The sequence below is a fragment of the Helicoverpa zea genome, chromosome 5 (genome assembly GCF_022581195.2).
Source record: "Helicoverpa zea isolate HzStark_Cry1AcR chromosome 5, ilHelZeax1.1, whole genome shotgun sequence".
In the NCBI taxonomy this organism is placed as follows: domain Eukaryota; kingdom Metazoa; phylum Arthropoda; class Insecta; order Lepidoptera; family Noctuidae; genus Helicoverpa; species Helicoverpa zea.
The window spans coordinates 9,584,889-9,600,102 of NC_061456.1; the positions used below are offsets into that span (position 1 = coordinate 9,584,889).

The window sequence follows — 15,214 nt, forward strand, 5'->3', positions numbered from 1 at the left end:
TGACCCTGCGGACACTCGTAAAGTTGTTGTTGTTGGTTATTCTCCGTTATAGTACCTTTTATTAACATTCAAGGTACCTATAGGACCTATCTGAACATGACCTGTGTAGAATGATCTAGTGGATAAGTTATTCTATAGAGCCTGTAGTAATCTACGATAAAGCGCGATCTATGTCACCAAACGAAATGGCACGTACCGGGAACACAACGTTACCGGGAACACAATTCGTTTGCAGACGTTTCTAACGGGGCAGTCACTCCCGTATAGGCCTCGTTAGCTATCAGCGCAAGTGCCAAAACCAAAAAATGTGACACGGATGCAGCTTAAATAATCTTCTATAGATGTAAAGAGGCCGTTGATGATAGTAATGCTTGCTTACCTAGCTCCAAAGAGTTCGGAATGTAACGCGAGCACAGTTTCCCGGAGCGCGGCGTTCTCTCTGGCGAGCTGTGCGGCTTCGGACCGAGCACGCGCCGTGTCCGTCACGTTGCCGGCCGCGTCGCCGCCCTCCTGGCATCCCCCTGTACATTCACACACTGTTTTCAACTTTACAACTTCACACACAGCCAATTGCTTCTATACTACTGATTTTTGGGAGCTAGAACGGGGCCTTAGAAACAAGGGTACATTCATGATCTTATCTTAATTTGAGCTTTTTCGTGAGCTGCATGAAGAGTTAGTTACTGACCGTTTGAGGTAATATCAATTTAATAATAGGGGTTAAAGTATGAAATTGCCGATTTGTACTGAAAATCTAAATTGTAATTTTTTTAAATCTTTAAGAAACTTATTTAATCAAAATAGTTGTCATTATTACCTATACATTGCGGACATCTAATAGGAAGGTTATTTATGCCTTTACGATAGAACTCTGAGGATCTAGACTGCACAAACTGTGTGAAAGAATTTTGTTCTGTCTCCTGGGAAGAAAACTTCTTGTCACGCAGATAATTGTCCAAATCACAAAAAAAATGGTCGTCCGTTAGAGCAAGGTCTGGCGAATATGGAGGAAGATTAATAGTTTCCAACTGCAGTTCCTGAAGAGTTAAAACGTTTCGTACGTTTCTCTTGTTGTATGAGGCCTCGCGTTGTCATGGAGCAATAACGGTGAAGGTCGATTCATGAGTCGTGGCTGTTTTACTGCTAATTTTTTCAACATTATTCGGTATTCGGCTGGGTATCAGGATAGTTTGACTAGGATCGGCGTTCACCGTCTCTCTTCATTCTTCGTTAATCACCTATCAGGCGGTCTTCCTCGTGGCTCGTTCTTCAAGTCGAAGTTTCCACCACGAAAGCATTTAATAAAAAATCGCACGGTGCGTTCATTAGCAGACACCTCTTCAAATGCAGCATTGATATTGCGGGCTGTTTCTGCCGTTCACTTCCGCGTTGGAACTCATATTCAAAAATTTCTCAAATTTTCGCAGTTTCCTTCTTGTTTAAGTTGAATAACACAAACAATTGAACATCGATAATCAAATATTTCACATTTTTTTAAGAGAAGAACATCAAAGAAACCATGTGAAAAGAGTTTCATTCGAAAACCTCAAACCATGAAGACTCTATGGCAATTCAAAAATCTACTAGAATAAAACGGCAATTTCATACTTTAACCCCTAATATTATGCCATATTTGGCAATCTGTACTTCACAAATCTCATGACCTACATATACAGTAATTCCAAAACAAAAAATACTGAAAAATTCAAAGATTAATAATTCAGCAAATAGTATTAATGATGATGTGTACATAGAGCATTAAGCAGAGGCACGACATCGCCGTATCAGAGTGTCGCAAGAGAATATTATTATCAAGCAGTAATAGTATTTCAATCTAGGACGATGCACCACTCTAATCAATATCTGCAATTGTTCGCCGATTGCACGTAAGTATGATGTAAGCCATTTCCGCAATTGATGACTCTAATACGAGATATTGGGTAACCGAAAATTCTTCAACTGCGACCAGTGGGTGACATTGATTATTACATGGTCTAAAACCTTTGTTTCAAAGAACCTTCATTCATATCCGAGTTACAAATGCCAACACATCTTACCAGCTGACGCGGCTCGTGCTTGCACCAGTTCTGCCCTCATGTCAACGAGCTCAGCCTGCAAATAGAGAAAAAAATCATTTAATCCCCGACGGTTAAAGCTCCCAAACAAATGGACGGCATCGTATATCAACAATAAGTAGTGTCGAATGTCATGGAAGTGATTCAGCACAATAGAATTTAATCTCCAGCCGAAATCAATGGCGGCGTAAATCCGAATTAGAGGAACACAGGGTGATGTCCTCGAGTCGACACGGGTACATAAATCGTTTGACTTGTGCACCCTCGCAGCGCGTGCCCTGCGGTTGCCTACCCTCATACACAGTTTACATGTCATCTGCCCGCCAATTCCACAATGATTTATTTTATTACTAACGTTGAACATAACATTTAAGTATTTAGGTCGTGGACTCGTGGTACACTTTATGATCTCATTGCTATTTCGAAGAATAGTTCACGATTCTTGATTATTCAATTGAACAACTCATCTATCTCTAGGTACGTACTCAAGGTGTCGATCATATTTATACTAAACGGTAAACAAGATCGGCAGATAGCAGCAAAAAGAATACAAACTACACAGAGTACACGTGGGATTATAAATGGAGCATGATTAGACCCGCCCCAACGCTTAACAAGGCCCTTACAAGGAAATATCTGTTTAACTACATCATTTTATGTAAATGCAAGTCTATTCAATTGTATCTATACAAATTATTCTAGTTAATTTTAGAAGTAAATTGAATCAAGGAATGCGGTTCCCAACATTACGAAGAATTGTCGCTCAGTTTTCTTTTAGAATATTAAAGAGTTTACTCTTTATCTCCGTAGTGCTGAATACTAATACGAATGAGTGCTTACTAAGCCGGAAATGTATATCGTTGTACTGTTTTAAATAGTTGAGTACACGAGAGTCAAGATGATCTTGAGTGGATGTTGGGAGTTAGCGCCGACCTGCGCAAGCGCAGCGCACCGACAGGCCGCGCCAGCCATGTAAAAGTCGCCTTCATCAGACTAGCAAATATGAACAGATTGTGCATGTCCTAATCTAGAACTTATAATACCGTTACAATCGTAAAATGCCTGTGACCTAAAAGCCGTGAGCCTATTACCTAATACCAAAGATATGTTATTAATTTGCCCTTGAATAGTTCACGACTTTACTATTATCTAAAAGTCTGAGCTTTAGCTTTAGTAGTTAATTTAAATCACGTCAATTGTAAATCCTGGACCTTGATTTATTATCGAGTCATTATCAAAAGGATACCATTACACGAACGGGACTCAAAGCGGCCCACCTGTAAAATAATAATAGCGAAGGCGGTCATTAGCTCTCAAGATAATCAACAGAACGCAAGTAGGGAATATCATTTTATGATCGATAACATAATTAATGTTATAATTGCCATTACTTTCCGATTTCGATATGTTAATTATAAAGTTGAAATTTGAATTTTATTGAAATGTTACTTGATTTGGAAGAAGTGTTCAAAGAAATTGGAACTGTTACATAAAACTTCGGACCAGCAGAGGAACACATTTCGTGCTTTTTTTACTTCTTGTGGTCTTTTTTTACTTTTATTTGAAATATAATTTTGTATGAATTGACGTGGTTATTAAACTATCCTTCTTTCTTTCCTTCGTATTTATGCAGAATCAAAAAAATACTTGAAACTGATTGCAGGCTCTAAGCTAATATCTGAATGGTTCTATATTGAAAGCTATAACAATACATCTTGATGTCAGTTAACACGGGAAGACGGTAAGAGTAGCGACTATTTAATCACAACTATAAAATTTCAACTCCTCTCTTGCAAAATTGTTATTTCAAAACACAGTTGTCAAAACAAAGTTTCTAGTCATACGCGCAGTCTTGGTAGTTTTACGTATCCTATCGACAACGGTTCTCATCGAGACTTTCAGCACCACACCCTTTGCAATTATCCTTGGCACACAAAGATATTGTGACGTCGTTATATGCACATACATGCAACAACCATAAACAACCTACGTGAATGCCTATGTGAAGGAACAGCCGTAGTAAATGCACAACAAAATATGCAGGCTTGCACTCTCAATATTTAACCGACATTGTTTGGGATGAGTATGTCTCGCACTATACACCAATAAACACGACCTACGCTGATTTCAAGATCATTATCGCCTGAACATAAAGTGGGCGTTTGTTGATGTTAAAAGCGATCGTGAATATTATAACACCAATGAGAATTCTAACTTCTTTAACATATACGATATAGTATAAAAACCATTATGCTAAATGCACAGTTAAGTTGTATTGCGAGACAATGAATACGATTCATTAGGGCCGCAATAAAACGCGAGTATCTAAGAACGGATGGCCCTCGGCAATTTAAATACCAACTTCAACGACAACGTATCCAACTACTTTCATCTCTTCCCTAATTAAGTTGCGAGTTATTGCGATATGTCTGGTCTCTGGCAATAAAGCGTTTCCAGCGGCAGAGTTGTGAGCAGCATAAACTCGGATAGTTTAAGGTGCAATGCAAGTAAAGCGATTGACGCTGCGTTTGAGTAGACTGTTTTACGCGGTGTGGGCGCCGATCTCAGATAACGACTAACAAACGGAAGATTGATTCACCGCTGTTTGATATCATTGCACGCATCTCAGAGATACACGAATGATTTGATCGCGGTGCGCACGCGCCTGCCGCCGGCGCTCCACGAAAAGCTACACATACAAGTAGATCTGACAATTCATGCAAAGCAAGTACAATAAATCTCCCAATCTGTGTGTCGACACATTTACGTCTGTGGAGATGAAATCTGAGTCTCATGAATAACAGCACATGCCATCGCATTTTAGTACTATACGAGTTAACATGAAAGTTCTCGTATCTTGTCTGACATGTTTAGGGGACCACACGAGTTGATATACAACTATAATTGAATTAGCCTCGCAATGCGATCGCGTCTTGCTTTACTACATTGCGTATGGGCAGATACTTAAATTCAATTAGAACATTATAAAGGACGATACTAACAACTAGGAAATGTACATAAAAATAAATTAGATTTTATTTTGTTACCTACATTAGAGTACTGAAAAAATCGGGTTCCAAAATGTGCCCTAGGAATGTATTTCTAGACTCTAGTTAGAGCCTGAAGGGCGACGTATGTACCTATAGGAAAGGTTTGGATAAGACAACATATTATTTCAATTTCAAATAACAAGTAAAATATTAAATCGATACAAAAATCAAAATCGTTTTTTTTTTATTCTACAAACGCATAGAATGAATGGATGGAAATAATTTGGAATACAATCCAGTTTGAACTGCACAATAGCTCTTTCCTGTAAGTCTACATGAGGTCATTGTTTCGTCTGTCTTGAGCGCCCTACATGCATTGTTTATGTGTCTGACAAATACTTGCACCGTGTGCAACTCTTCATTTACATGCGTCCCGGTCGTGCTTGCAGTCGCATCACGCCGGGACACAACTGTCCTCTAACTTTTCACTCATTGTCAGTCAATATGCAAATTCCCCCACTACCGTTCGATTGTACAAACTACAGGCTGGAATCTGGAATTACCAGAGAATAAACATTCTAAGCAGGTAAAAATGTCACGCTTGTTCAAATTTAATGCTTGTTCAAGTTTATGTAAAGTTTTCATGTGGGTTAGCATAGGCACCCATAGTTCACACATAGGCTAAGGCGAACAAGATCACCCGATAGCGGTACACACGCCCACGCTGCAATGATACTTGATGCTTGTGCAACTGATCTCCAAACTTACATTAGAATCTAAGCTTGTAATGCAGCATCGAGTGCATTACCATAAAAAATATTCTAAACCGATCGATTAGAAGGCTTTATGAATGATACAAGATCAACCAGATGTGCTTACATTTGAACAATGGTGAGAGTACGAGGTGCAAAGGTGATGGATCGCCACCCAGGAAATGGATGTTATCAAGCATGAGTAGTGGATGAGTGCGCGGCGGGGAGCTCGCTTCGACCCATTTGCTCTATCTCCACCAAAGAGTTATTACCGCTTTTCACTTCGTCCTATTGACGGTTTCCAATAGCCAACGGCGGAAAAAAAAACAAATTCATCTATATCTAATCAATAAAGTGGAAGCTCCATCAAGATAACAAAAAAATGACACAAGATGTAGTTACACAAACATTCAGGTCGTATTGGCGAATTGTCCAACGCATGTCGTAGTAGCAATGTTGAGACACAAGGAGTCACAAATCAACATACGGGTAATGACAATGGAGACAGTGAAGTAACAGTTCGTAGCGCTTAACAAATGATCCTCGGTGTAATCACAGTGACAAGTGTTGGCCTCGGCTGTTGGAGGCTGTCCAAACCATTTTATCTTATTTCACATTACAGTTCAGATACGCAGGTAATTATTGAACTAGGATAAATGAACAGGTTAACTATTTCTTTTATTTTTGTCAACTATCTTGTTGAAGAATGAATTGAATCCCGGAATGAGTGCATGGTGAAGCCGTTTTAAGTGTTTAATTTAACTCCTACATCGTTGGAAACTAATGATAAAGAACGTGAAGATGCCTAATTCATTTCCTAAGAACAGTACATAAACACTAATTCTTACTAACTAAATAATTATACTGACGAGTTCACGATGGTTGTAAACGCATCCAGATATTTTATTCTCAGAGTACACTGATAGGTATGTAAAATTAAATGAAACAATATGCAATATGCATGCTAAAGCTCATTCGTGTGATTTGATCGTGATCGCACCTGGCGAGCAAGCGCAGGCATTCATTTCCCGCGCGCCAGTCGCGTCGTGTTGTCTACGACAATTTCGCGACACACGTTTCTCAGAAACTAATCAATACAACTCATGCGCTGCAACCCAATGGCGATATGCTAATCCCAATGTTCTTATCATGTCCGGTCTGCTATTACTTTTGTATGACACCAGCATTACGATTGCGTAAATTTCAATTAAAATAATCATCACCATAACTTTTCATAAACTAAATTAAAAATCTCTATTACTTAAGATTGATTAACAAGTGACATAAGAGAATAATATTCTTGTTTGTAACCATGTCTAATAGAACATGAAATTGAATACCCTATAAAACAAGTTATGAATTGCATAAGGTGCTTAGCACATATAATATGCCGTAAGCACATTAATGTTAATACAAATGAATTAATAACCGAAAACAGTTATCAAGAGTCGTAGCAAAGACGTACATAATATTATAATATAATATTCAGGTGATTAAGACAAAAGTAGTGATTTAAGAGATAATCATAATGACAAATTGTGGGTTGTATACGCACATACGTAGATACGTGGTATTAAATATCCAAATGGTTGAATGCAATTTGTTTTGGATAGAGTAAGTCATGACCATGAGTATGTTATAAAGTCCAGTTAAGCTTGAAGTAAAGTGGTGTCAACTTGAATTTATATCTTGTCTCTTGCAAGACATATTTCAAGATACAAGACACCTGAGCGCAGCTATTTAAGGCTTTAGTAATTTTGTATCTGTTAAAATAAACCGCACTGATAATGACTACAAGTGAGATAATATTTAATGTTTTACTAAAAGATAAACATTTTTGTGTAATTCACACACAATTTTGAGCTGATTAGGAATTCAATGACAAGGTCATGAGATTCCTGAAGAGTTCTGTTTCCTACGTCATTAAGAAAGCGGATACGGTAATATAATATTATACTACATCGTATGTTTTGTAAAGCATTATTACTTACAACGAATATATATTTTTAAGAATCCTTACGCGATGTTTTATTAAGAACGGGTTTCAATTGAGAATTTCAAATAACGTAGGTAACCTCAGAAACTGCAATAGCTTAAAATACACAAAACGAATAGAAAACCCTCCAACAGAACATTATTTGCTTCTTGGCAACATAGATAGATTCATGAGAAAAGGCATAAGAAAAAAGTTGTCATACTATATTCTCTTTACTTCCCTTAAGGAGTGCGCCTATGAGGTGAATACTTCACAATGGGTATATTATTGAACGAGACGACAACAAGGGTACCAATAGTAGATTGTTAATAAAATTTATTATGTTAATAAACAGGCTCCCAGACCCATAAAAACAACAAACAATAAAAGCGATTTTAAGCTATAAACGTATGCAGTGGTTTATGAGTGTTCCACTGAGCAGTAAAATTGGCATCAAGTCATCGACGAAGGGTGCATAAGCTAAAGGGCATGAATCATGCAACTTGGATTCGAAGAATGCATTGCGATCTAGTACGCTGGGCTATTTGTGTAACATCTATTTATATATACTGCAATTTGAACTGCAATCCTTTAGATACTTTTATTAGTTTTGAATGACTTTCCCATCGCAAGCAATTTTGTAGCGCAATACTCAACCACATCAAGGGCGACGAGAGTAATGTTCAATGAATCTATTGAAGGCTAGGGAACAGGTTTGCGAGGCTAGCCCTGTGTTTGCGGTCACGACGTCCGCCGAGGATGGTGGCACGCTCGAGCGGACCACAAAGTGGACCGCAGGAGCATCCCGCCGCGCGGCCTCATAGGATTGCCCCGCCCGCATCACCACCGTCAAACCTCAAAACATGGAAACTTAAAGCTGCATAAGTTGTGCATCGTATCAAGTAACGACCTGAATAGGGAGAGGAAACACAATAGCATTTATGAATGACGCGACGCTTTCGAGATAAGCATCCGAGAACAAAGCTGTCGAGGACGTTACGCCAGACGATTTAAGTCTATTGAATAGTCACGTACGCTACACATAATAAATTCCAGTAAAAGCTTCTGATTTGCGAAAACATTTTGCAATATGTTAAAATCCACGAAAACCCCACACGATTTCATTAGCGTAGGGCAAATGGTAACTCTGAGAACGGATGATATGTTCCAAATTAATATTCTCTTTCACACGAAGGCGTTGGCGCGACAACAGATTACAAAATAAACAGAAATAACAATAAACACCTTTCTGTAGAGACAAAAATGCAAATCATATGCGGTTTAGTACGTATAGCGATGCTCAAGCTAACTTATACCAATAAATTACAGTTCCCGTCACGACATTTATTCAAATGAATCTATCTTTAGATAACGAATCGTTTTTCTATCGTATTATTTATTTTATTGCTGCATTGCTTTTTGTATAATTTGATGTGTTATTTTATAAGTGGTTAGCATGCGAACGATAACACATATTTATTACGACGTCGTGTGAAAGAAACAAATTATTTAAAGTTCATTTGCTGGTAAACGAAATATTGCTTCACGCTAATCAAACAGCCATTTCTCTGAGTGAGGTAATTGTGAAAATAATAGTGATTGCCATTGACCTGTGTGGGACGATGTGTGCGAAGTCATTACTCATTTACGTCCCTCATACTAATTGCGTTGTGTTTCACATCGACGCCAATAATCACTTATGAAAAATAATTTATTACATAGACTTGAGGATTGATTGAATATCCTTGAAAGTATCTATCACGAACATAAGAGAAAACGGCAACTTGCTGTGTAATTAATCTCATTAATTATTGTAGGCCCACAGTGAATCTTCACCAGCGCAGATTTATAAAATGCAAAATTGTGAAGTCGGGTTGTACAAGGTTTTCCACAAAACATGAAAATCTGAACGAAGTCCAAATTCTAAATGAAATTAAAATAATTTAAGATTACGAGCTCATTCGCGTTCTTTTGATTTTAATGAGAATTGTTCATACTACTGTTAAAAATCGCATTAAAATCAAATTAAAAATTGTTAGCGAATAGGTACAGAAACACACACCCAAGTAATTTGCGAGACAGAGCTTCCAACATTATGAGGTAATAAAAGAGCATAAAAGCCCATTAGCTGTTAACGTAAAGCGATGTGGAGGAAGCACACGCTTGCTGACACATGCGTGCAGTGCGCGGACTGCGCCCAATGTTTACGTTTGCCACTTATACTCAGCCAATACATATTGTCATAATTTACACCTAAGCCCGAAATAATCAATAGGTTCCAACGGAAAATAACTATGGTATCGAGTCCATTTATTTCATACACTACAGTAATTTAAATACAGATATTCACTTTAACATGAAACTTCATAAGTTTATAATAAACATTTTATAGCATGGCATAAATCACCAGCGAAGTTAAAACTAACAAACATGAAATATTTAACGAAGTAGTACAAACACGTCAATCAAAGAGATAGTCGCATAGACGGTGCCACTGGAGCAGTAACAAAAGGAAAGCTTCGAGATTTCCTTTTTACAGCCGGATGCCCCATCTCAGGGAATTGAGATTGCCAATAGCACAAACCCTGCTAGTTGTGGAGATCTGTAAGACTAGGGCTTGTAATTGCTTGGTGTCGTTAAATTTTGCATTTACGTTTAACGTCGATAGTTATTACTCGATCGAGAATTATTACGACGAGTTACTAGAACTCGTCAACCCGCTGCACGTGTGTAGGTAAGTAGGCATTGGAACCTAATTAAACGTTGGTTATAGTTTATTCTCGGGCCTGCGGCGAGCGATTCCCACGAACCGCAGAAAGGCAGACCTGTCGCATTATCATATTAAAGGTAAATCGTGTACAGGCGTGACGGAATACCCATTTCTGCAAAACTCGTACGCTACTGCGACGCGTTCAAGTGATGTTTTATGTGAAGTCGGACCTTGGCCAGCTTACTTCATGTCCGATGTCATCCTTTCAATGTAAGCAAATAGTCATGTTTATTTTTCATCTGCAACACTATAAATTGCAACTTATTAACATATCGTTTCTAAGGTAGACTAACAACTATGTTATAAACTTGAACGCCTGAAGTAACCGTGATTGAGACTCTATATTGAACGTGTGAAACGATGATTTCATTGAACAGTAGTACATTACATCAACACCCCATAAGATGCCTGTTGCTTCCTAGTGGGTATCAAAGGATAACGAATGTGAGAAAGTAATGTTAAACATTGTAACTATATCCTGAAGCAATAAAGTGAAGTGCAGTATCAGTCAGGAATTCCATCACATTTTATGGGAACGATAAAATCATAGCATTTTAATAACATTATGGTTATTGCGAGATATTATATTGACTCTTTATTGTATTAGATCAGGTTGTAGCTTCAAGTGCAATGCTATCATAAAACCGTAATCACATATGTGTGCTTTAAATGCAGAATTCGACGTAAATTCTTCTTCATCTTCTATTTATATCGCCATTTCTTACGGCCAGCGGTCATTTTCTTCACATTTAATTGAATTAACATTATTTCTAGTCATGACAACTTCTGGGACTTCTGGGCAATCTGTCCATCTTTCATTTGATCTACCTCTTCATCTCCATCAAGTACATACATATATGTACTTAGCACACTAATTGTAGCATGCACATACCACGACCAATGCTTACTTAAGCTTCTCATTTTTTCTGTCTCATAATTCAATAACTATCCAGCTGCATCGACTGCATTGCTTGTTTAATAGAGTTATTGCAAAATGTGTTACGTATAAAATCATCATAACTAACTTGTTCAACGCATTGAAAATAAGTATTATCTTGTAAAATCACATCTACGTCGAGATACCACCAATAAATCAGTGCTGATTGAAATAAATGGCTAGCTAACTATGAAGCATTAAATATGTTCGATGTATTCGCAGTCAACAAGTACGAGTTATTCTCATTTTGGAATAGACAACTTAATGTGGTGTCAGTTGTCGACAGCAGACATTACAGTCCTGATTTTCATAATACATTATACAAGAACCTTGTTTAAATTTAACGTGACCCTATTATAAAGGACAAGCAAAAAGATTTATAAGCGGCTACAGAAAAGGAGATGAAGTCTGATCAAAGTAATAATTTACGCGTGTATTACCAATCGGGGTAGGTAAGCAAAGCACCAGCTTTCTAGAGCGTGACTTGTAAATCTACAAAACAGAATCGCTGCAAGCTAGGTAGGTAGGAAACATCGATACATTTCGCCAATGAGGAGCAAGTGGAGTGGCGATGACCGCAGCTTCTATGTACTTACAGTGATTCACATCATCACTGCGTTTCGTTTGCTGGATATTAAATACAAATAACGAGAATGATTTTCGAAACGAAAACAGCCTATACGATTAATTGGCTCGTTAAGCTTAGTTGTTCCTTCACGCCTATGTGTCAACGGAGCAATTTAGGATTGCACAAATCTACTAATTGGACATATGAATGAACATGATTATTATAGACCTACAGTATCACACTTCAAAAACAAGGACTAGTGGTAATAAAGCAAACTGTTAAACGTGAGTCACTTGGTTACAGACAATGCAACTCTACGATGGTATCATGAAAAGTAATTTAGTGGTTAAGTACATATATCGGCCTTTACTGTATGGCATGTATTCAATTTGAACGATGAATTAAGGGGCGTGCTATACAAGTCTCCACAATTTCAAAGACATAATGAGTAATGAATAAAGATATGTATAGAATCGCCTGTAAAGGACAGTTGACCACCCGTGTAGCTTCCCCCTCTTGCCTCCCGAGAGCAGACGGCTCAAAACCCACATAACCTGTCACGAGCCGGCTGTGGTCAGCAGTGGATGGACACGCTTCGCGGTAATCGAAAATTATTAATGCTTAATTACTGTATGAGCACAATCGCGCCACTCGCACTCCGGCGCCGCTTGTTATCATTTATTGAGTCCTAACCCGTTTTCTTCGCATATTGATTTAATGTAATGACTTTATATGGCAACACGGGTGTTCTGTTACGAGGTATCTTTAATGTATTCGCAATTATATGTCGCCACCGCGGCGTTATTTAAACCCTAATGTAAATAATATAAAGAATGGCAAACCTCTTATCAGCTTTTTATTAACGCAAACAAGTTGCGATATTTCGGTGCGGTAAAACGGTTTCCTTAAAGCAATTCTGTTCGCAAAATATGATGGTGCACTTGATATCAATATACATATTCAAACGATTTCACGACTGTTTACAACGTAAAATGTAGATGTTCCACCCAAAGCTTCAATAAATGTAAGTACCAGAATTCCAGTAAATTCAAAATGAATATGAAAAGACACATTTCTCTGTAAAGTACCGCTTCCTACCAGAATATTTTGTGAGACTATTGGTATTCATGAATATGCTAATTTCTATAGAAAATACTGTTGGTTTGAAAAGGCAGCTAAGGACCAGATAATCCAACACTTTGTAAAAGCAGTCTCTGCAGGATTCAGTAATGCCAAGATAGAGAGTGATTTACATAGGTAGGGTAGGTACCTTATACATGTAATAAAACAATGCATTTTCGTTCGTAGATAACATAGAATATGTAGAAAATCAATAAAACAAGAAAGCTTACGATTTTATATGGGTGCTAATTAAACAGGCTTCTTTTTAATATCATTATTCGCCCCCAAAAATGTATTTTGCCTTCTAAATTACTAAGTCAGCCACAATTAATAAAGCGTCGAGCATCTAAATAATACTATCTTAGCCACGAGTTATCTTCCACTCTAAATACAACTCAGCATGATGGTTATTTTTTGCATCTAAATTTGTAGCATGCATTCTAACAGTAGACTTCTTAAATACTATTAAATGACATCATAAAAATATTGATTTACCTTCTAATTTTTTAACTCGTACCTACTGAGCTTTTTATTTAAAATATAACACATCCCATATTAATTGACCCAGCATGGAAGTAAGCATGCAACATGCAGCAAGCATGGCTTCTGTCACGGCTCCGGAGCTGCGGGGCTCCGGCGGCGGTCCCATGCGAGCTTATCGTCGCAGATGGTTTTCACGCTCACCACCGCAGCTTCGGCTTGCTCCGGCCAGCCTCAGCCACGGCGGCGAGCGCTGAAACTACCTGCGCCTCAGCTCGCAGGCCGCCTCGCCCCTCCGCGCCTACGCGGTTTTGAATTGCACTCTAGGGGTAGGGCAGACAAGACTACGTGGAGTCGGTTTTGCAGCGATTCGTTTTCGTCACTAACTTCAATTTTTAGTACAATGTTTTTTAACTGAAGGTTATAAATGGCAATATGCTAAATAAAATGAATCCAAATTAAATTCTACCATCAAAAAAAAAAAACGAGCCAAGCAAAACGTTGATCTCGTTTTTCTTGGCTCGTTTTTGGCAAAATTAGGCCGATTTAGTAAATTAGATGACAATGTATAAATAGTAATTATAAAATAGAATGTATAAATAGTAATTATGAAATAAATAGTAATAGTAAAATAGTAATTGAAGCTTTCTATATAGTAGTTGGCGTTGTAAAAAAGACGAATTAGTTTATTATTGCTATGTTGTTTTTCCGTTGCTTAGTTATAAAATTAGAAGTTTAATCATGTGTCCAATAAATAATTTTGTGGCTACACTTATTATTCCCCATTTTATATTGCTATATTGGTATGGTAATGTCATAAATATTGAAATAATAATTTATGAACCGCAATCGTGAAAAGAGTCCTGGAGTCGTAGTTGTTTTTTGCTATTATTTATAATAGGCATGATGACAAATTTTTAAATTCCTTTGTATGATGAAGGTATACGTCTATTTTATACGAAAAATTATTAATTTTAAGAAAATGCGAAGTTTTTTTATCAAATAATTGCATTTTTCTCTGTCCACTTTGAATCCGGCGCGAAAACGCTTGTCAGTGTCATGTCGTCACTTGTGACGTCACGACTGAAATTACAAGACGCAAGTAAACAACGCTCGTGCAATAATTACATTTTTTGTGTTATTAAATATGAATTCGAAAGGGCATAGGTGTTGTGGGGTCCACCAGTGTAAGAACACATCCAAAACAACTCCTGATAAGTTATTTGTGTACGTTCCTCACAATAAAAAAATACGAAACAAGTGGCTTAAACTTGCAAGGCGAGATTCAAAAGTACTATTGCCCAGGGTACAACTTTATTTTTGTGAAGATCACTTTGATGTAAGTTATTACATAGTTCTCTAGATTCTAGCATAATTTATAATGTAAATAACTATTTCGAGGTTAGGTTTCATCTCTCATTGTTTTTTAATTAAACTAGTATACTTGGAACTTTTAACATTTCTAAATTCAGCTGAGCAAAAATCTTTATTTGATGCCAAAAACTTTCCCAGCATTATGATATCAATTCTAGGCAAATTAGCGCT

The 15,214-nt window shown here is 37.5% G+C and overlaps 1 protein-coding gene across 5 annotated transcripts in view; it reads right to left on the bottom strand.

Moving 5' to 3' along the window:
* LOC124630327 (Golgi-associated PDZ and coiled-coil motif-containing protein-like) overlaps window positions 1-15,214 on the bottom strand; it is a 48,969-nt gene that overhangs the window by 14,065 nt on the left and 19,690 nt on the right. For 3 of the 5 annotated variants that reach the window (XM_047164186.1, XM_047164189.1, XM_047164184.1), the window contains exons 3-4: window positions 2,058-2,112; window positions 380-536 (exon numbers count right to left, since the gene is read on the bottom strand). In XM_047164186.1, the coding sequence (XP_047020142.1) occupies window positions 380-536; window positions 2,058-2,112 (212 nt within the window). The remainder of the gene's footprint in view (window positions 1-379; window positions 537-2,057; window positions 2,113-15,214) is intronic. The other 2 variants (XM_047164188.1, XM_047164187.1) reach the window with 1 other exon arrangement.